The following is a 23,586-nucleotide window of genomic DNA, read 5'->3' as shown; positions in this document are numbered from 1 at the left end:
AACAGAGAGTTTCCACCGTTACCCGACCTCAGTCTCAGGCTCAAACGCACACGTTCCATTTATCAATAACTTATAATCAATACACAGGACTGTGAACTGCAGGTATCTGAACCACTGACGCAATAATAATAATAATCTCCTCCTACCGGATCATCTCTGCTCCGACACCGACACTGACTGAGGACAAGAGATTTAAGTTAAAGAGTTCTGAAACCTGAGTGGGCCTTTAATGTAAACACAGCGGTCACATGACACGTGGCACTTCCTGCTTCCTGTGAGTCGGACCGAAGCTTCTTATCTCCGACTCACACGGAGCAGAATGAAAACAACCGGAGCAGCGGTTCAAACCGTCACTCCGACATCCCACCAGTCCGACATCGGCCTCTAATTGTCTAGATGGCAACACTTAATTTTCTATCAAATGTCCCGTCATTCCGACACTTCTTGCCTCCTATGGTCGGAATGACGGTATTTTTTCTTTTTTTAAACATCCCGCCTTTCCGACAATTCCTTTAATATCGTATTTTTTTCCCCAAAAGACTTTGCACTGGTTGGGTTTAGGCAATGAAGAAAGGAGTTGGTTAAGTTCAGTAATTACACACAACCATGCCATGTGGCTATTCCTTTATCAGCATAGACCAGAGCGGCTTTTTTATGCAAATGAGAATGACTGATGCATCCTGGGTAATTTAGGGGCAGCACCCGGCATTTTTACATTGCACTCAGTGGCTTTTTGTGTTTTGATGGAGCGTAGACTAACTAACAATCAATTTGAATGTTTTATTTTGTGTTTCTTTTGTAGCACTATGTCTCATAATTATTTTGACACCCTCTTTGAAACCCACCGTTCACGCCATCTCGAAAAACGACAATGAATGAATCTACGGTATGCTCCTTTAGCCTCCCACAGTGATCAATGACTCCACACAGTGGCCAGAAATGTCTGACCCAGACATCTACACGTATTTGGTGGAATCACCGGGAGGTTTTGGCTCAGTGTTGTCTGGAAACAGCCTGTTAATAGACAACTTTTTGTTACTTAGTTTGTCAAGAAGCCAGTTAGGCTGAACTTTACAATGGAGGGATGCCGGGCGCTGCCCCTAAATTACCCAGGATGCATCAGTCATTCTCATTTGCATAAAAAAGCCGCTCTGGTCTATGTCTTAAAGAAGGGAGGAGCCTGTTGAGGAACGCACATTTCCTTATATGGAAAGACTTGTCGGAATGGTGGGACGTTCGCATGTCGGAAAAGTGGTTTGTCTAAATGGTGGGATGTTGGAATGACAGCATGTCAGTATGTCGTTCAAACCTCTGACTCCTGAGACGAGTTCTGCTCCTGTTCCTGAGCTCGGTCTGAGTTCAGCTGAGTTTTCCCACTGAAGCTGCTGCAAAACAAAACAAAGAGCTGAAAGAGGCTAAACCGTCTCTACTCCTTCATACGAGCCATTCATGTAAATAAAAAAGACAGTGGTTAGCGTAGCATGTGGCTAAAGACAGTCAACCTGCAGCTCACCTGAACATCAGTCTCTCCACAGGGAATAACGCTGCGTTCGACTGCACTCGGAACTCGGAAAGATCTGGGTCGGAGATTCCGACTGTAAAGTTTTAGAAAGAAGACTCCGATGCAATTCGTGACTCTTACACACTTTTAGTTTAGTTAGCTTTTCAAAACACAAGAATACAGCGTAACTCTTATGCAAAAACCCGTGTTACACTCGCATGCTAAACGTCTTTCTCTGAACCTTGTTTTCTTCCTCTTCCGGCTTAACCAACACAATAATAACTGAAGAGCGCCTCCTTCTGGACGAACTACGACATTGCATGCACAACAACATTACACCGACTTCCGAGGTAAATGCGTTTCCTTGCACAACCTCGGTAAGCATGGCCGGCCACAGTAAGCTGACGTCTTTCGAGCATCAAAAAGTAGCTGCTGCTGGGGAAGAACATGAGCTGCTTGGGGAGAGAGAGAGAAAGAGAAATGCTAACGTTACTTCTGCAACACAAAGTCTTGAACGCAGCAGCGAGAGGAATCCTGCAGCGTCACAGCGAGCCGTGCAGACGTCAACGCGTGGGACTAGGCGATATTCCTTTTTCCATAACTTCTCCCTTGCTTAAAGCAGAAGTAAGGTGAATGTTTGTGTTAATCTAAGTCTTAAATAGTTGTATCTTCCGACAGCAATCACTTCTATAGAGTGTTTGGTCTGAAACACGGGTCTGTCAGTCACTCTGCTCTGCTCTGAGCCCAGGAGAAAACTTTCCTTGTATCCTACAACCTTTATCCAATGAGGAGAGAGAACGGCATAAAGGGGCAGTCCTCTCTGTGTGTGCAGCCAAGGGATGCGCCTGAATGTGGTGACGTAGGGACGAGGACCAATAGATCCATGACGAGGGCGGGGGCTGCTAACTCCATCGGCTGAGAAGACGTTATGGTGCGTTCAAGGCAACTCGTAACTCGTGTTTTTCCGACCTGTGAAGTGGTACCAGTTCGATCTGGTACGAGTTCACGGGTCAGAAGTTACGAGTGGCCGTTATAGTGACTTTCACAGGTAAAACAGGTCGGAGAAACACGAGTGGGTTGCCTGGAACGCTACAAAGTCGTAAGTCGTGACGTGAAGCTGTAATTTACGGTTTCAAAAGCCTGCCTGGAACGCAGCATTAGCCAAAACCACCGGATCGCTTACTTCTGCTTTAAATGTCTAGGTTGGAAAATAAATAGCCTAAATAAATGAATACCTCTCGCGGTGTGCGATGCCATATTGCTGTGACGTAATTCCGACCGACTCGGGCTGCTTGGATGCTACCCGAGTTCCCGAGTCGGAGTTCCGACTTCAACGGCCGTTCTATTGCATTTTTCCGATTCGATCTTTCCGAGTTCCGAGTGCAATCGAACGCAGCATAATTACACCTGGACAGGCCCCGCCCACATCACGTGTCATGAGGCTGCTGTGTCCCAGCTGCTGCAGCTGCTGTGTGAGCCAGATGTGAATTAACGGAGAGTATTAATGAGCTTTTTTTTGCTGAGATGCCTGAATGTTAGAAATGTTGTTGAGTCGACTCTTTGCTAAACTTTTCTGGACATTTTCCTGTAAATCAGATTGAAACATATTTTGACGTCTCTGTTTGTCTGGATGAAGCGAAGCCGCGTTGCTCAGTCGATATTTACTGTATTTTCGTACAATGCTTTTCTGCTGCAAAAGATATTTCAGGGTGAAGCTGGACAGAAACTAATCAGCACAAGATACTACACACAAGTGTTCACCCCAACACACACACACACACACACACAGCTCAGTGACAATACTGCTGATGTCATCAGTGCCTGAATGAGCTGCACATTTTTCTCAATGACAATCTGACTTCTACAGGGACTCGGCCAGAGAACCAATGAGACTGAAGAATGTGGATGAATCAATAATGATAATTATAATAATAATAATAAGTTTCCACAGATTAAAGTATTTTATTCTTCTACAATAGCTCTATACATGAATGTTGACTTACACACACACACACACGCACACACACTTCCTGTAAATGTTCCGTCTTTACCTTTCTCTAATCAGCTGTTCTCAGTTTTTCTGACATTTATAGATCAGTTTATTCTGAAGCACTTTCCCTTTAGTGTCGATCGCATGAGCACAACGTAGGTTTTGAAAAAGGGATTTTCTTAAATAAAAACTCTGGAATCAGCTGATTTTAATAAAGAAACCTTGATTATTTATGAAGCCTTGATATTCCCAGCTACTCTGACGCAGCCTGGTTCTCTCCCGACTGTAGAGTGTCGTTTCACATTTTCTGTTCGTTTGCTTCACTGTTCCAGTATCAGGAGGAGCTCCAGATGTTCAACACCTGCACCTGCAGCTGTTCAACACTTGCAGCTGTTCAACACTGCAGCTGTTCAACACCTGGAGCTGTTCAACATCTGGAGCTGTTCAACACCTGCAGCTGTTTAACACTGCAGCTGTTTAACATCTGCAGCTGTTCAACACCTGCAACTGTTCAACATCTGCAGCTGTTCAACATCTGCAGCTGTTCAACATCTGGAGCTCCTCCCTCTGTTCCTCATGCAACTTCAAGAGATTAGTGCAACAATAAAACATGTACATGAAGAGAGAAGCTCTGTGTGTTGTGTCTTTGTGTTCACACTACACACTACACAACAACAACATGTTCATACCTGTGTTTCTGATGACAACAGTGACATCATCAACCACCTGTAACAACAGTCCACAGGTTCATATGAAGAGGCCCGGGACTTTTTTGTGTTTTTATTGTTGCCTAACTGTGGCTGTGTTGATGCAAATGGCATAAAACTTAGCGTTTAAGTAACGTTCAGGTGACGTTTAAAGGATAATTAGCGTTTTTTACAACCTGGACCTTATTTCTATCCTAAAATCCGATCATTTCCTCCCCCAGATAACTTTGGTGTCATTCCAAGTGGTTGTGATGAAATGAGCTCCAGCCGAGAGGCGCGTATATCTGTATAATGGAGTCTACAGGGCAGCAGAATGCAGCCTCTAAATAACACATTATCTGCAGAGAAACTCCTTCATTTCACCAAGATTTAGTTCTGATAGGCTAGTGCTATTCCCCTCTGAGTCCGGGGTTAGCTGTTATCAACATCCGGGGTCTGTAGGTTGACCTACTGACCTCTGACCTGGATGATGTCATCTCTGAGCGCGGCTGTTGGCAACAGCTAACCCCGGACTCAGTACAACAACAGTCCACAGGTGTTCACTCTTCATATGAACCCTCCAGAGGTCCTGGACTTTTTTATTTTATTATTTATTTTATTGTTGCCTAACTTTGGCTGTGTTGATGCAAATGGCATAAAACTTAGCGTTTAAGTAGCCTAACGTTCAGGTGAGGTGACATTTACGTGATGTTCAGGTGACGTTCGTGATGTTTAGACCACAGAAATTTTGAAGCAAACACCAGAAATACACAAATATTTGTTCTGAGACTGAAGAATGTTACTTTTTTTTTGGCGTTTTTGCCTTTATTTGATAGCACACAGCATAGATAGACAGGAAAGGTAGCCTCTATATGGGGCGGCCGCTCTACCCACTGCGCCACACACACCGCCCCGAACGTTACTTTTTTAGTCGATGTACCCTTCAAATTAGGGCCAATGGCGTGAATTTCCGAAATATTGTAGAGAAATTTCTGGAAAAAATCTAGAAAAAGTGGTAAAATAAAAGATTTTTTTTTTTTTTTAAAGTGGTAAAGTTTCAAGAAAAAATTGGGGACCCACTTAAACCATCTCAAGGACCCCTGGGGGTCCCCGGCCCCCACTTTGAGAACCACTGGCTTCAGTAACGTTCAGGTGAAGTCTCTTATCTGCCTTTTAAACTAAACAGACCAAACACAAAGGCAAGGCAATTTTATTTGTATAGCCCGTTTTTACCACCAGTTTGTCTCAAAGGGCTTTACATCCCATCATAACAACATCCTCTGTCCTTAGACCCTCACATCCACTGCTCAACTGTGATGAAGAGTCATACAGTTCATCATCATCGTCGTCGTCGTCACCCAGGCCCAGGAGTCATCACAGTGACATCACCATGGTGTTTGTTGTCGAGGCAACAGTAAAACTTTATTAACACTAGTTCAGACAGCAGCGACGGCGTGAAGCGACGCAGCCAGGAAGACGGAGTTTCCTACGACGAAGGTCACCAGCATCATCATCATCATCATCGTCTGTCCACGCCGTCTCTCCTCCACCTGAGGAGACACCAAGTCCTCTGTGTCGTCGCCACGGCGACGGCCTGCGGACGGATGATTGACAGATGTTACCGAGCTCAGTGCAGGTCTCATTTAAAGACTAATGCAGATGGTTGACATTACAAAGCTCTTTATATACACACACCTATAGACCGAATCTCCTTGTTGTTTACATTCTACTTCCTGGTAGAAAACCAGCTGTAATGTGAATGAGATCAATAGTAACGAACGAGAGTTTAGCTATATATCATATTTTTCAGGCCCTATCACCGTTTAGACAAATCTGAAATGATTGAAGAAACATTACTATTTCTGTGTGTGTGTTTTGTGTTGCTATGTGTTGTATTTATTCAGTTTGGGGGAATCACAGTGTCTAGAAAGCATCAGTGGCTCAGATGACAGGGACAGCTAACGGTAGCTAAGCTAACAGCGGTAGCTAAGCTAACGGCGGTAGCTAAGTTAACAGCGGTAGCTAACTGTACGTTCAGACCGAAAGCGTCGAGAGCGTCGCGGTGGCCGGAAGTCATTCATTTTCAATGAGAACCAGCGTCGAGGAGCGTTGAAGAGCGTCAAAGGCGTTGGCGTCGCGTTTTGGCGGCGAGAGCGTCAGGAGAAAGTTGAAATCTCCTGAACTTTATGCTAATGAGCGATGATGCGGAGCAGCGGCAACCAATCAGAGTGTAGATGTCGCGGCCCCTTTAAATGGATGACCAACCACAACCGACGTCAACTTCTTTGACGCGCGTCAAAACGCCAGGGTGTTCAGACCACCAGCGTCGCGGAAAAGCGTCAAGAGCGTCTTTTGACGCTTTTGGTCTGAACGACCCATAAGTTAACAGCAGCAGCTAAGCTAACAGCAGGTCGTCAGCTGTTAAAACCCTCCCGTTGTGGGACACCACATGAAACTACTCCAGTTAGCTCAGTCATGTTGGAACTCAGATATCCGCTGGAGAAAATATGTTTTCATGGAGCGTTTATTGAGTCACTGAGTTATTAAAGTTAAACAGGTAGCTAACCGTTAGCCCGGCTAATCTATGATAACCATGACTAATTACAAAAATGTGCACACAGAAATAGTAATGTTTGTCCAATCATTGGTTTTATAAACTTTACAAACATCAGATTAGTCTAAACGGTGATATAGTGACATGAAAAATTAGATAAATATAGAGAAACTCTCGTCCGTCACTATTGTTCTCATGCTGGTTTTCTACCAGGAAGTAGTTGTAAACAACAAGGCGATTCGTCCTATAGCAAGCCATTTTAACATTTAAAAGCCAGACTGGATGTGTGTTGTAGATCTCTGTAATTCAGTTTTGCCGAGTCAAAAAGAACATTTCAGATCCACAACTACATTCTTCCTCTTTAACCATTCATGTGTATGGGGTTTGTCATTACAGATATCTACAATTCAGTTGCAGATATCCACTATGTGAATTACGGATATCTGTAACTGAATTACCACTAGTACTAATTCCAGTTTGAGATATCTACAATTTGATTCTGACTAGTCATAATTCCAGTTCAATATATCTTTAATTCACCTCAATTAAAGATATCTACATGTCCCTGTTCAGATATCTGTAATTAAGTTTTGACTAGGCGAAATAAAGTTGTAGATATCTGTAACTGGAATTAGTACTAGTGGTAATTCAGTTACAGATATCTGTAATTCACATAGTGGATATCTGCAACTGAACTGTAGATATCTGTAATGACAAACCCCATACACATGAATGGTTACAGTTACATCTGAAATGTTCTTTTTGACTGAATTACAGATATGTTGAATAGAAAAATCCAACTATTCAAAATGTAGTTAGGACCAGTCAGAAAGACGTTGTTGATATCTACAATGTTCATTCCAGATAGTCACCCTTAGCTTTTAAATGTTAAATCCGCTTGCCATACACGCCTACACACACACCTACACACATATGCCCACACACACACGCCTACACACAGTCAAGCTGCTGGAACAGAACAGAGGCTTCAACAGCAGCAGCAACATTAATGCTGCTGTGGAGACGTGAGCAGAGAGGATCATGGGACATATAGCCACCACACACACACGCCTACACACACACACACGCCTACACACAGACACACACCTACACACACCTACACACACACACCTGTCCTGGTGAGCAGCAGCAGCAGCAGTTCACTCAGCAGCATCCACAGCAGCCAGGACGCCAGCAGATACGGAGACAACGGCAGCGTCTGAGTCACGGCTCCCAGGAACACACACACACCTGGTGGAGGGTTTAAATATTTCAAATACAAAATAATATTTTGTCAGATCTTGTAAATATAACTCTGCTGAGTGATATGAAGTTAATTTGAGGCAGAAAACCTCTCTATCTGTACAATACCAGGTGCTGGAATCAATCATGGCAAGAAAAAACTTGAAGTTATGCATTGTAATGGCCCTTTACTCGTTTTTCAAGGGGTTAAAAACACTAGTTGAGGTCAAGTCTTGTTAATATAACAATAACCAGTGGTGGACAGTAACGGAGTAAATTTACTTGAGTACTGTGCTTAAGTACATATCCAGAGGGTTTGTACTTTACTTGAGTAATAGATTTCTTTGGTACTTATTACTCTTACTTGAATACATTTCCAAGACACTTTAGACTCTTTACTGGAGTTAATTTGTAGGAAGGCTGAAAAGTGCTCGTTACTTTCAGGTCTGCTCTTTTTTTTTTTTTTCTAAAATCCTATTGGACACAAGCTGTGTTTGTCAAAGAAGGAAACCTATCACAGTGCAGCTCTCCACTGGGATCTACGTCGTCCCTCCCCATGAGGAAACCGCTAAAGTGGCCGCGCTCTCGACTGCGTTTGTCAACTCAGAACTACACCGCGACAACGGCTGCATCAGGAGAAGAAAGAAAAGAATCCGCTGAGTCTCAGTCTGAATCTGATGACGATCCGGAGGAACTTTCAGAAAATCCTTGGCCTCATCTGAACTCCATGTTTGAGTTTGACAGAGTAAAAGATAAAAACGTGGACACAGACAAACAGACATAGCCTATATGATGTGAAAAATAAGACATTTACTCTTACTCTTACTTCTACTTAAAGTACATTTAAAAGCATGTACTTTTGGATACTCAAGTACCTTTAAAAACAAGTACTTTTTTACTCTTACTGGAGTAACATGTCGACTGAGCTACTTTTACTTGTAACGGAGTAAATTTTGACCAGTAGTATAGGACCAGGACCAGGACCAGAGTTCTTACTGGAGAGGATCTGCATCGTGGCTCCGGCTCCTGAGTGAAACCTCCTGAACAGCAGCCGCCTGCAGACAGACCCAGGATCAGTGATCAGGTCTGATATCAGTACATAGGGTTATATAGGTCTATAGGTATATATATAGGGTTATAGGGTATCTATAGGGTTATAGGGTAGATCTGTATCTATAGGGTTATAGGGTTTATAGTCTATCTATAGGGTTATAGGGTTTATCTGTATATATAGGGTTATAGGGTTTATAGTCTATATATAGGGTTATAGGGTTTATAGTCTATATATAGGGTTATAGGGTAGATCTGTATCTATATAGGGTTATATACTGTGTATATATAGGGTTTATCTGTAGTATAGGGTTATAGGATAGATCTGTATAGGGTTATATACTGTATATATAGGGTTATATACTGTATAGGGTTATAGGGTATATCTGTATACTATATATAGGGTTATATACTGTATATATAGGGCTATATACTGTATATATAGGGTTATAGGGTTATAGTCTATATAATATATATAGGTCTCTGTAGTCTGGTTCTGGTTGTGGTTCTGGTCTCACCGGGTCGAGTCTGGAGCTGGTCTCAGAGCTGCCATGACGACCTGGACCACGGACAGAGACAAGACAGCACAGCCGACTGGAGCGTGAGACCCTACTGCCTGAGGAAGAGGAGGAGGAAGAGGAGAGGAGGAGGAGGAGGAGAGGAGGAGAGGAGAGGAGGAGGAGGAGGAGGAGAGGAAGGAGAGGAGGAGGAGAGGAGAGGAGGAGGAGAGGAAGAGGAGAGGAGAGGAGTGTAAAATTACACCTTTATATCTGTACAAATGTTCATGTTCACTCATTTAAATCAGTAGCTACTTTTGAAATAAAGAGAGCAACATCCCAGTCTGGTCTAGAACAGCCTCTGCTCAGGTTTGTGCAGCACAAATTTGCGTAAGGACAATGAAGGTCTTTAAGTTTTACGTTTTAAGTTTATGTCTGGGATAAACTCCATCTGTCCTCTTCATTTTTTAACCAGTTGTTTTACTTTGATGAGCATGTTTCTGACTCGTTGAGACGGTTGTTTTGTACTGAACTGAATGTTGGATCATAAAGGTTCTTGAACACAAACAGCTGCACTGTGGGAAATCCCTCTCCATCACACGACCTTATATGGTCTCATACGGTCTATCATGTGACTTCCTCCTTCCTCTTCTTCATCATCATCATCATCATCATCATCATCATCATCCTCCCTCATTAAGACTCTGGACCTGGTCCTGGTCCTGGTCTGGTCTGATCCTCTGGACCTGGTCCTGGTCTGGTCTGGTCTGATCCTCTGGACCTGGTCCTGGGTCAGATTATCAGATGATGATAATCTGCTCTCAGACTCATCAGACAGAGTTACAGACACGAGTCGACTGGAGCAAATAAAACTGGTTCATCTGAGTTCACATCAAGGTTGTTATCCTTTTAAAGTCCCAGTCTGTAACTAATTTGTCTTTTTCTGATCAAAAATCAAACCTGTCTTTCATAAATCCGTATTTGACTGAAGGTGAATCTCAGCTGCATCCAGATGAAAGCTTTCTGGTTCCTTAGAATGAGTTGTTACAAGTCGTTACAAATACAGAAGTCGGCGACGCACCGAACCTGAATGCAACATCAAGAATACGTTCAGTTATAAAACATAAAGGTGAAATCCTGCGATCTGATTGGTTGTTAACCGTGGTATAATGAGCATATACCACGGCTACTATTCTAAAGCCTTATCACAGCGTAGGCTATCACTCCGCCTCAGGCACGTATGACTGGTATGAATGGAAGTTGTTGTCATGTATCCATGACAACGGACTGTTGCAGTCCGTAGCAACAGACAGTCGGTGTTTTTAGGATGTTAAAAATGTAGTAAAGTAGTGTAATTGACATGTTGAAGGTGAACTTTGACCTCCAGAGGGTTAACAATGGTAGAGGGGACTGAGCAGTGACAGAGCTACTTGGAGCTAACGTCTGGACAGCTGGGAACAGATTTTTCACAGTGAGGCTATTTTATTGGATAATATGTATTTCTGGTTGAATAAAACTACATGAAATTGATTGCGTATCCCTCTTTTATATTGTCATTATTGGTAAAAAGCTTCGCGTCGGGCCGAACAACGCCCCTTAGCCGTGGTATAATGAGCATATACCACGGACTGGAGTGATATATTGCTTAAATATGCAACCGCACCGCTAGATGGGGGGAATTCATACGTACTATACCTTTAATGTTCATTAGGTTTTATTTAGTTTTCAGCTTGTTTTTTTATTTCAGTTTAGTTTTAATGAGTTCAACAAGTGATGAATCAGTTATTTATTTTTATTTCAGTTTACTATAGGCCTATTATTATTTCACTGCTAGTTTTAGTTTTAGTGACTCTAACAGAGCTGCTTCTCTCTGCTTCACTTCTAACGAACTGAGCAGGTGGAGGAAGCTGCAGGTAGACAGACTGACTGACTGTGTGTGTGTGTGTGTGTGTGTGTGTGTGTGTGTGTGTGTGTGTGTGTGTGTGTATTGAGTCATTCACACACACACACACACACACAGAAATAAACACTAAAGAGGAACTGATGGACAATGTTTCCCATGATGCTCTGCTCCATCTTTGTTACTGGTCAGTTAACAGCCACATGATGATGATGAAGATGATGAAGATGATGATGAAGATGATGATGATGATGATGATGATGAAGATGATGATGATGATGATGATGATGATGATGATGATGATGATGAAGATGAAGCTGTCAGCAGTGTGTTAGCACCTCAAGCTGCTCTGTTTAAATTACATTTGTTTTTCATTTTCACACTGAATGACCAACGTGTGTGTGTGTCTGTGTGTGTGTGTGTGTGTGTGTGTGTGTGTGTGTGTGTGTGTGTGTCTGTGTGTGATGACTTGTGTTGCTATGGCGATGTAACTACTCTGTCTGCGTGTGTGTGTGTGTGTGTGTGTGTGTGTGTGTGTGTGTGAATGCAGCATCACAGAGTTTGACCTGAGGCTCATGATGATGAAGAAGAAGATGAAGAGAGTTCATCATCGTCTTTACAACGAGACCAGAAGCTCTGACACACACACACACACAGGACACACACACACACACACACACACACACACACACACACAACATGCACACACACACACACACACACACACACATACACACACACACAGACAATGAGTTGTTGTTGTTGTGTGACTCAAACTCGCTGCAGATGGAGAGACAGGTGGTCGAGCCGGGGGGGGGGCGCATACACACCCGTACATACACACACACACACACACACACACACACACACACACACTCACACATACACGTGCACACACACACATGCACACACACACACACACACAGACACACACCGTACCTGGCTCCACCCCCTCCTGTAGAGCAGCGCCATGGCGACGGCCACGAAGCTCAGAGTCACGGCCGAGAGCATCACGGTCCGATGGAGCTGCAGAGAGACGGGGGGGGGGGGGGGTTAGACCGAGGGCAGACCAGGGTGTGTGTGTGTGTGTGTGTGTGCGTGTGGTGTGCGTGTGCGTGTGCGTGTGTGTGTGTGTACTTTAGGGCACCGTGCAATACAACTTGGTACCCATGCACTCTAACCCATGGAAGTGTTGTCAAAATGTCAGTGTTTTATCTCGTTATAGTCGTTTTGTTATGTGGTGGAAAATTGCTATGATTAGTTTTCTCCTTATAATAAGTAGTAACGTAGTCTTTGTAGTAGTTGTAGTAAAACCTTGTTTGTACTCCTGTTAACTCCATTAGTGGAGACATTTGTGTATTGACCATAATAAACCTGGGACAGAGGAAGGACACTAGGATGACCCATGGACAACCTTGTTCACTAACTGATCTAGGTTGTAAATACCTAAGAGAAACCAACAACGGGGGTAGACATTTGTTGAGTAGCACATCTGTTGGATTGTTTTATTGTTTGAGAAAGCTAGAAGTGCTTGTACACTGCAAAAAATCTAATATCTTACCAAGAATATTTGTCTCATTTTTAGTCAAAATGTCATTTCTAGTCAAAACTAATCTCATTCTACTTAAAATAAGACTCATCACATTAAAAAGCAGCTTGTTTTTAGACACTTTTTACTTCTTTCAAGCAGATTTTCACTTAAAATAATCTGATAGTGGAGCAAGTTTTTCTTTCTTATTACAAGCACAAAAAAACTTGCTTTCACTGGCAGATTTTTCTACTTATTTCAAGTGAAAATTAGTTTGAAACAAGTGAAAATGATCTAAAAACAAGTTCATTTTTAGGTGATGAGTCTTATTTTAAGTGGGATGGGATTTTTTTGACTAGAAATGAGACATTTTGACAACAAATAAGACAAATATTCTTGGAAAGATTTAAAGTTTTTGCAGTGTAGTAATGAAGAGTCATAAAGTGGGGGTATAAGAAGGGACTGTACTCTCTGTTCTTGGGGCAACTACTCTGAACTGCTCTCTGCTGTGTAGTTCTGTGTTGTGTTCCCTTCTCTAGAGAATAAACTTGGTGCATGCTGCTACCACTCCAGTCTTGTTCTTTGACTCACCACCAGCAGAATCAAGATTTCTACGACAGTTATGTCCATGTTGTCTGCATTATTATGTTGTTTATAATACTATGTTTTTCTGTCACTGTATTGTTTTTATGTTTTGGGACTCTGGATGGAAATGAGCATTGCAGCTATAATCCTAATCTGGCACATTGACATGTTTTTCTATGTTGTTCATTGATGTGACTGTCCCATTCAGATCAACTAATAAAGTAAAGTTAGTGAAGTGTGTCTGTGTGTGTGTTCTGACCTGGAACCAGGGTTTGTAGAGTTTGTAATGTCGAGCGACGAAGGCGGCCGACGGCACCGCCCACATCCACACGGCCAACATCAGCACAGCTGGACGACACACACACACACACAGGTGACAACACACAGGTGAGGCCGACTACAAGTCCAGGTGAGTCTCTGAGTGAAGTGTGATCTGATCTCATGTTCGTCTTTTATCTAAGGTCTAGTCCACACCAACACGGGGATTTATTTTATTTTTTTGTGATCAACTTTTTTAAAATTTTATTTCATTTCATTTCCATTCATCTATACCCCTTACTCCTCCCCCTATCATGAAATTATGAAAACCATTAGCCTACATGAAAGAAAAAAGAAAAAGAAAATAAGAAAATAAATAAAATAAAACTAAGAAAATAAAATAGAACACGGGTATTTTTGAAACCGAACTTTTCTGGGCCCCAGTTTAAAAAAAATTCCCGTCCACATGAAACATGAAACCGCAAAATCCGCCTCAAACAATGTCATGTCATGCACATGCCAAAGCAGTAGGTGGCGATAGCACTCCTAACGAAGGAAGGCAATTTTAGCCAATCACAAGGCTGGAAAAATTCATACAGGAAAAACAACAATGGCTATGCTACATGCTAAATAGCACCAGTAACAGCAGCTCCATCAGCTGGTCACGTCTAGAGCTCCACTAGTCTCCATGGATACAACTCACTGTTTACCCTCGCACAGTGTGACGTCAAACAATGTCGACAAGAAATAGTGGTTTTCCTCGGTTTTCCTGTCCACACATGAAGCTGAAACCGGACTTTTCTAAAAACTTCACCCTGTATGACGAAGTATTAGGGCCACATTGAGATAAAAAAAAAAAAAAACACAGACTTCGAGAATAAAGTCGTACATTTACGAGAATAAAGTCATACATTTCCTACGAGAAAAAAGTCATAACATTGCGAGAATAAAGTCGTACATACGAGAAAAAGTCATAACATTACGGTTATAAAGTTGTACATTTACGAGAATAAAGTTGTAAATTTACGAGAATAAAGTTGTACATTTCCTATGAGAAAAAAGTCATAACATTACGGTTATAAACTTTATTCTTTTATTTGTCAATGTGGCCCTAATACTCCGTCATAACCCTGGACCCGTGTTCGTGTGGACGGCCCCTTAGAATCAGCAGCTGATCAATAACTTGATAAACTGATAATAATCAATCACAGAAGCTGCAGTGTGTATCTGTTGTTGTCATGTGACGTATCAACATGGCCGCCTCACTGACCGTGAGCCTTCAGGAGCGCCGGGCAGCGGGAGCCAATCAGATCCTCTGGACGTCCAGTCAGCAGCTTCTGATTGGTCGAGACGAGAGGCTGAAGACGGTGTCCGACGATCTCACCTGAGGGTCAGAGGTCACAGGTCAGAGGTCATCATCATCAATAATAATTCATAGATATCTACACGTAGATGCCTCTGATGCTGCTGCCCACTGAACGGATCATCGCCGCCGCCATCTTGAGGAGGAGGAAGAACACGTTTTGTTTTGTTTTGTTTTACCTCGTACTGCCGTTCGTGACATGCATGACGTCATCTGCATTTTTACCATAGATAATATACAAGGAACTCCCTCCCAAGATGGCGGCCGCAACGACGTTCCTGACAAGCCCGAATGCAGCATCAATGGCTGTGTTCGAAATCATCCACTCACTCACTCACTCCCTCTCCACTACATCATGTACACGATGTAGGAACGACGGGAGGAGAATTCGGACACTAGACGGTAATTTTCTGGACGTGGTTGCGTCAGCTGATGCGCCAGGTGTTAGCGTGATGGAAGCAGACGCGCCGAGAATCATGTAAACAAACCATGGATGTATGAAACAAACCGGACACATAAAAATAAAATAATAAAAACCAGACCCTTGCGGGAACATTAGAGGATGTGATTCTGTGTGGTTGTGTTACTCGGACAATAAACTGTTGAAATATCGGAAGTTTGGTTTGGTCGACTACTGTTGTGTGTCCCGACCGTGAGCCGTTAGCGGCTCTGTGGCTATGCTCTGTGGCTATTAGCTTAGCTCGTCAGATCGTATTTACTACATATTCTACTACAGTTTCTTTATCAGATTGATTTAATGCTGCCTGTTAATGTTGGGATGCTGCTGCCCAACTCCTGCTGCTCAGGCAAACGGAGCCAAGGCAAATACGTCTGAGAAGTTTTTTTGGTAAATTGCCTAAATAAATCGTAGCTAACATGCTAATTAGCTTCCTCTTCTTCTCTGGCAAAACGCGACCGCATTGCATTGTGGGATACGGGAGTAGAAAGTAGTGTACATCGCTTGTTCACTCAATTTCGCGGTGCATTGTGGGTGTTTTGTCGTCCACTACATAGTGGATGAAATTAATCGCGGAGAATTCGAACAACACTACAAAATGGCGAACACACTATATAGTTAGTGCACTACATCCGTGATAGGGGGAGATTTACTACACAGCATGACATCATGATGTCTCACCTTGATGAGTTCGTCCGTGAGCCAGGAACAGGAAGTAGCTCCGGTTCAAGTCGAACCGGTTCTGGAGGACGACGTTTCTATGGAAACGGCACTGGACGACCCCGTCTGCCACCCGCCAGGCCCCGCCCCCCAGCCCCGCCTGGACACAGAGGGGGGGGGGGTTAGTGTTTGTATACCTGTGTCACTACCTGATTTGCATCGCTGCCCGATTTGTGACAATACTGGTCTACTGCGCATGTGCAGACCGGCCGCCATCTTTGACCGTTGTCTACGGCAACTCCACTTGGACAAACTTCATCAGGGCGCTGCCCGATTAGCGTACAAGCGGAAGTCTGCTTAAAGTTCTGTACATTTAAAATACGGTGCTGTGACAGTCTGTTTAACTGACATGTTGTAGCATAGCTACCGTGGACGCCATCACAAGACAGCCATGTTGTGGTAGTTGTGATTGTTTGTGGTTGTCATGGTGATGAGGCCGGCGAGAAAAGAGAGTAAACACTAAAAGTCGCCTCTGTTCCTGTTTTCTACCACAACCAACCCTCAGTTTACATTACTAATAAAGTTTTTTTTTTTTAATAAAAAGATGAAGCGTCTCTGGCGACCACATAGGGCAGTGATCCTAAGTCAATTCAACTAAGTTTGTCCAAGTGGAGTTACCGTATGTAGCTGTCACAAATCGGGCAGCGATGCAAATCAGGTAGTGACAGTGTGTGCGTGTGTGTGTGTGTGTGTGTGTTGTTAGTGTGTTAGTGTGCGTGTGTGTGTGTGTGTGTGTGTACCTACCTGTGTGTGCTGCTGCGGCGCCGTGCGTCCAGTCAGCCGTGCAGCTCTGATGGAGACTCCGCCTCCGTCCCTCACACACAGGTAAACGTCGTCGTCGCCCTGAGCAACAGAAACACCAATCACAGCTGCAGCTCGTTAGTGTTGTTGATAACATCATCATATCTGGCTATGAGTGTGGTTATTAGAGGAGGATGGTTGTTATCTGTGTATTGTGTGTGTTTGTGTTTGAATGTGTGATGAGAGTAAGAGAGTGTTTGTGCTGTTGATCCCTATTGTGCACTTCATGATCTGGCTCTTGTTCCCTGCTTTTATTAGTGCATTCTGTCCATTTTTAAAATATTATGGTTATTATGTCACTTATGTCCTATTTCAATGATTTTAATATTGTATCTGCTCCAACTTTACCTGCCCAGGGACTACAGGCGGAAATGAGCAATTGTTGCTATAACAACCTGGCTCAAAGCATCTCTTCTTGTTTTACAAGATTAATGTTTTTTGTGCATTGTCCCTGTTTTAAAGGAGCATTATCGCAAATATAGCAGTAATAGCATAAAATAAGCTGAAATATGCAAAAGATAGTTCGGGGTAGCCATAACTAAATTTACAAAAAAAATCGCCAACAGTATAGTGTCCGTGGCGCAAATGCAGCATTTGTCTTTGTTATGATCCAAGCCGGGACTAAACAAGGCTGCTCTCTCTCTGACAGCTGCCCACTTGTTTATATCCGATATGCTCCGCCTGGCTCCATCTAGTGGCCGAATTAAGAATTTGGATTTGCGATAATGCTCCTTTAAATAAATAAATTCATTCATTCATTCATCAGAGTCAGAGGACAGGTGAGGACAGGTGAGGACAGGTGAGGACAGGTGAGGACAGGTAAAGACAGGTAAAGACAGGTGAGGACAGGTGAGGTGGTGACTCACCATCCAGCGGTCGAGGGACAGAGCGAAGGACACGAAGCCGTCGTCTGGTCCACTCAGCTCAAACGTCACTCTGTCTCCGTGTGCGTCCGGCGTCCAGGACAGGAAGTGGCAGAGGGGGCGGAGCTCCGGCCGGCAGCGCGGCGGCTCTCTGAGGCAGGACTTGGTGAGGCCACACCCCCTCGCACTCACCTGGGGGAGCCACACGAGAACTGAAGGTCTGAGTCTGAACCGTCTGCTACTACAACCTGCTTCATTTTCATCTGTCAAACTGGTTTTTAAGTGTTTGCAGAACTTGGCTCCAGTTGTGCTGTGCAGTCGTTTTAGAAGACAAAATAGTGAAACGATCACCAGGGGTTCGGCAAGTGGCAACTGTAACATCTCACGCCGTAAGAAGAGCTCCTTTGGCCAATCAGCCTTCTCTATAAAGGCTTCCCAGACGTGGAATTCACTACCGACTGAAATAAAACTAACCCCAGACATTAGAATTTTTAATACAAAGGTTAAAATCTGGCTGAAACAAAATCAGAACTGTTTGCATTTCTAATGTGTCATGACTTGGTATGATTTTATAGTGTTGTTATGTAACTTTGATGTCTTTCTTCTTACCTTCTTGTTTCTACTAAAAGCCGAACTAGGGACGGGAGTTGGAAACTAGCGTCATCAGCTATAATCTCTGTAGCAGAACATCAGTCACAATAGGTGCGTTTCCATCAGCTGTTTAGATGCGCATCGAGATGTATCGCATTGGAAAATGATGATGGAAACGCCGTGATTCGCATTAAAATCCTCTGATTCGCACAAAATGAAATACGCTCGCTATGGCCGGGTTTTGGTTGATTCGAATGGGATGGAAACAGCTGTATGCGAATCAAGTGTGACGTAGCGCACTTTCACCCCGTCTACTCCCGTGTTTGCAGTTCACTCACAAGACAACATCAGGGTTTCCGCTGTCACACAACAATTAATTAATTGTGGCGCATCGCCACGGCAAAATAAAAGCCCCCACACACCTTCATATGTGATGACTGCACAGTTCTTCATAGTTCCTCCTCAGTAAAAACCAAACTTATCAGCAGCGCGTCCAGCGTTTATCATTAATAAAGTCTGGGGCGGCGCAACTCTCTCTCTCTCTCTCTCTCTCTCTCTCCCACACACACACACACACACACACACACACACACACACACACACACACACACACACACACACACGGGTCACGTTATTACGGTAATAAACCTATGCGCTAAATCGCACTAATGTGTTCAAATCAGACCGTCCGTCCGTCCGGCCGGGAGGGGGGGGATGCAAAGTCCGTAGATGGAAACACACATGATTCGAATTTCTTTTAATGCGCATTTCCCAGTAATTCGAATCACTTTGGATGGAAACATGGCTATTGACTTGTCTGTAACGAGTGGAGGTGTCACTATGGCAACCTGCATTGTCCCTATCAAAGAAACTGAATTAAATAATGACGCTAGACACTGACCGGAGACAGAGGAGGGGGGGCGGGGCTCTGGGATGGAGCGGTGGCGGTGGTGGGCGGAGCTTCAGTGGGCGGGGCTTCAGTAGTGGCTCCTCCCACAGACACCACAGGACCTCTGACCTTCACCCAGTAGAGTTTATACTGCTGCACCACAGTCACACTGAGACACAATACACACACACACACACACACACACACACACACACACATATATTTGAGTTCTCAACAGGCCGGACCGACCAATTACACGCTCTGGTTTTAAAGGAGAATTCCGTCCATTTTTGACCCTAAATCGTTGTCCTGATGGTCACCCAGTGTTGGTTGGAGCAAAAAACGCGACTGAAATTGCTGCAGGCAAACTGGAGTTACCATGGCTACCCGGCGCTATAGGGATAGCCACAACGCTAACCTATGGGGGCAATTCTTTCAACCACAACAAAGACTCAGAAAACAATCAGATATCTCTGGTCCATGACTGGAATCCTTAGAGACACCACTGAACTCATATAGTGGAGAGTAGAAACAGTAGAAACTTTGTGTTTCTGCATGTAATCAAAATAACCGGTGGAGCAGAGCAGTGGTAATGTCCAAAATATCTCTGACCGTTTATTTTAGTAAAGAAATCCTCACAACAAGGACAAAGTGTTAGTTTCTCTCTGTGATGGGATAGTAATGTTAAAAAAGTTAAAAACACAAAGTTTCTACTGTTTCTACTCTCCACTATATGAGTTCAGTGGTGTCTCTAAGGATTCCAGTCATGTACCAGAGATATCTGATTGTTTTCTGACTGTTTGTTGTGGTTGAAAGAATTGCCCCCATGGGTTAGCGTTGTGGCTATCCCTAGCGCCGGGTAGCCATGGTAACTCTGGTTTGCCTGCAGCAACTTTAGTCGCGTTTTTTTGCTCCAACCAACACTGGGCGACCATCAGGACAACGATTTAGGGTCAAAAATGACCGGAATTCTCCTTTAAATCGGGTCTGGGCTTTAACATGTCACAGCAGCTCAACCAGAGTGGCTTTTCTAAGTAGATGACACTCACAGGAACTGGACTCTGAGTGGCGGGGGGGTCGGGGGGGTCGGGGGCCTCCACACAGTCTGGACCTGAGTCTTCTCTGAGCCTCCGTTATGACTCAGTCCAGAACCCTACACACACACACACACACACACACACACACACACACACACACACATGACTGGATCGTTAGTCAGGTTTTTAGGTACCTAACCCTTTAATTTACAAGCTGTTAATTACGTGATAACGTCAAGAAATAACGGTGAGTTTCATAGTAGTTTCATGTTTTTCATAAAGATTACACGTGATTTTCGTGCTTTGAATCTTTTTGGCCAGAATTTTTCTCCACCAAGTCGTTGGAACTGACCCATGTTTCTGGGCTGTTTCTACACAATCAATTGTTATTATGGGCTGTTTCTTGACATTATCACGTAATTAACGGCCTGTAAAATTAAAGGGTTACCTGTGTTTTCTTTTACGTGAATGAGAAAACGCTGGAGGAAAGTTAGTGATGCTGCTCTTAGGCCCTGTTGACACGACAACGCTGTGTGTGTCTGTGTGTGTGTACCTGTGTGTGTGTGTGTACCTGTGTGTGTCCACACTGCAGCAGCTGTGACTGGCGGTCGGTCACGGTGAAGGTTCCCACAGCGGGGGGGTCCAGTTTCCCAGCATGCCTTGCTTCGATCAGGAAGCCTCTGAAGGAGGAGGGGGGGGCCGCGGTCAGAGTGACTGTGGTTGACAAGCAGGTCAGAGGTCACGATGAGGTCATGGTTTGATGATGTCACTCTTTTTTAGACTTTTAGACTTTTATTTATTTGCACATATAAAATAAAACAAAACATTTAGCTACTTATCTCTCTTAGTAGTAAGAAATATACGAAAAAAAATAAATGTGCAGGTGAGGTCTGAAACCCCAAAGGCTTCTAACACGACCTCACCTTGATCTAACAAATAATTGAGGCACAGTCAAGAAATAATAATCACATACCTTGTGCAAGGTGTAGAAATAATAACATTTAAAGAAAGGGAAAAAAATGAAAAATACAGGGAAGATGTTGGTAGTAAAAATAATAGTAGTAATGATAACAACACTAAATTAATAAACGGAAAGAGGTGAGAAAAGAAAGCGAGACAAAAGAAGAGAACTGGTACTGTACAGATGAATTAAGTTCAAGTAAAAACTAAAAAGGCAAAAGAAAAGAAAAACTAAAAAAACATGGGGCGCTAGGGGAGCGCTCTACCTGCCCCTCCCTCACCTGTGACGTTGCCCCCCGGCCCGATGGCGTCGGTGTCCACGGTGACGGAGAAGGGGGCGGGGTCAGGGCTGGGCTCGTAGCCGTGCTGCGGCGCCATGTCTCCACAGGCCACGCCCACCTTCCCGCTGCTGAACGCTGCCGCCGGGGCGACGACACAGCCGGTCACCACGGCAACCACAGACCAGAGGGCGGAGCTCCACATGACGCCGCTGTATCTTCTTCTCACCACGGCAACGATTCTGGTTTATTAGATCAAATATCACATCATTCACATGTTTTTGATCATATTAGTTTATAGTCCAGACAATCTAGCTCATTTTAGACCCAAAAAGTTTCATTGTGGTAGGAGTAAAGGGGGAAAAAAAGCCTATTCGGTTGTATTTTGGGCATATCCCATTAGTGTATGGCTCATTTGCATATTCAAATTCATTTTAAAAGAAACTTGTAATACAAAAAAATGTACGTTTCATGTCTACTTTCATTGTGTAAAGTTTCATTGTGGTAGGAGTAAAGGAGAAAATAACCCTATTTGGGCATATTCCATTAGTGTATGGCTCATTTGCATATTCAAATTAATTTTCAAAGAAACGTGTAATACAAAAAATGTTACATTTCATAGGTACTTTCATTGTGTAAAGTTTCATTGTGATAGCAGTAAAGGAAAAAAATTGCCCCATTGGGGTGTATTGTTTTCTGGCCTTATTGGCACCATAGACTTTATATAGAGTAAATCCATCTTGGATTGATGAGAATTAAACATATTTCCCCAACTAGGATTTCTTAGGACTTTTAGTATGTTGTTCTGGACACCTCATAGAAATGATGGATGGTGAAAAACAGTCTGTTACAATTAGTCTGTCGGAAAACGCTATTTTGCCTGGACTATTAGCTTTAGCCTTTAAATAACCTTTAGTCTGTCACTTTATTGAGCCTTCGGGGCCACCGTAGATTCACCAGTTTGAAGCTGTGAGTCTCATTCATTAAAGTTGGTGGAAACAAACAATAAAAAGCAAGCTGACACACACACACACACTGTGACTCAGTGTTATAGAAAGGAGGAAGCGTCTGAACTGTATCAGTCACTGACAGATCAACTGACTCACTGATAACTGACCTCAGAGCGTGTGTGTGTGTGTGTGTGTCAGAGTTATTATAACTCATTCAAACTAAAACAGTGGAAAAATAATGTAAATCTAAATAAAACTAAAAACTAGCAGTAAAATAATGTAGTAAACCTAAATAAAACTAAAAACTCTCCTATCTCCGAGCTCCAGGTGTTGATGCTAAACGTCAGTAAAGTAAAGTTTCATCATCAACAGCAGCTTAGTTGTAGTTTTCTTGTCGATGTCTAAAGCTGCAGGAAGAAAAGGACTTGGAGTTCGACCCACAGGGAGATAAGAGGGAATGTTAACATGATGAGGACTGATGGGAACATTATGGGATGGATGCAACTAAAAGGAAACAAGTTCATCTTCAGAGGTCTGACGGAGGCTTTCTCCTAAAACCTGGACAACTACAACTAAGACTAAATAAAACTACAACTAAGACTCAATAAAAACTACAACTAAGACTCAATAAAAACTACAACTACGACTCAATAAAAACTACAACTAAGACTCAATAAAAACTACAACTAAGACTCAATAAAAACTACAACTAAGACTCAATAAAAACTAAATAAAAACTACAACTAAGACTCAATAAAAACTACAACTAAGACTCAATAAAAACTAAATAAAAACTACAACTAAGACTCAATAAAAACTACAACTAAGACTCAATAAAAACTAAATAAAAACTACAACTAAGACTCAATAAAAACTACAACTAAGA

The 23,586-nt window shown here is 43.1% G+C and overlaps 2 protein-coding genes across 3 annotated transcripts in view; one reads left to right on the top strand and one right to left on the bottom strand.

The window, feature by feature from the left end:
• The window catches only part of palmdb (palmdelphin b), a 168,632-nt gene that overhangs the window by 38,925 nt on the left and 106,121 nt on the right, over window positions 1-23,586 (top strand). The window lies entirely within an intron of this gene.
• On the bottom strand, window positions 5,583-21,957 carry LOC146965788 (ferric reductase 1-like). 2 transcript variants are annotated; one of them, XM_085763138.1, is made up of 14 exons: window positions 21,754-21,957; window positions 21,084-21,226; window positions 20,525-20,628; window positions 19,488-19,644; window positions 17,999-18,187; window positions 17,076-17,174; window positions 16,293-16,431; window positions 15,062-15,175; window positions 13,793-13,881; window positions 12,360-12,446; window positions 9,542-9,639; window positions 8,970-9,028; window positions 7,863-7,982; window positions 5,583-5,771 (listed from the first exon to the last, which is right to left on the bottom strand). In XM_085763138.1, the coding sequence occupies exons 1-14, from the start codon at window positions 21,953-21,955 to the stop codon at window positions 5,614-5,616; spliced, it is 1,758 nt and encodes a 585-aa protein (XP_085619264.1). In that variant the 5' UTR covers window positions 21,956-21,957; the 3' UTR covers window positions 5,583-5,613. The 2 variants fall into 2 exon arrangements, with proteins under 2 accessions (XP_085619264.1, XP_085619266.1); XM_085763140.1 differs by lacking the exon at window positions 8,970-9,028 and having other exon boundaries at window positions 5,650-5,771.

The sequence above is a fragment of the Trachurus japonicus genome, chromosome 20, assembly GCF_045865225.1.
Source record: "Trachurus japonicus isolate A0001 chromosome 20, Traja_1.0".
Taxonomy (NCBI): Eukaryota; Metazoa; Chordata; class Actinopteri; order Carangiformes; family Carangidae; genus Trachurus; species Trachurus japonicus.
The sequence above is the reverse complement of the archived record's forward strand: the minus strand, read 5'-3'. Positions and strand labels throughout refer to the sequence as shown.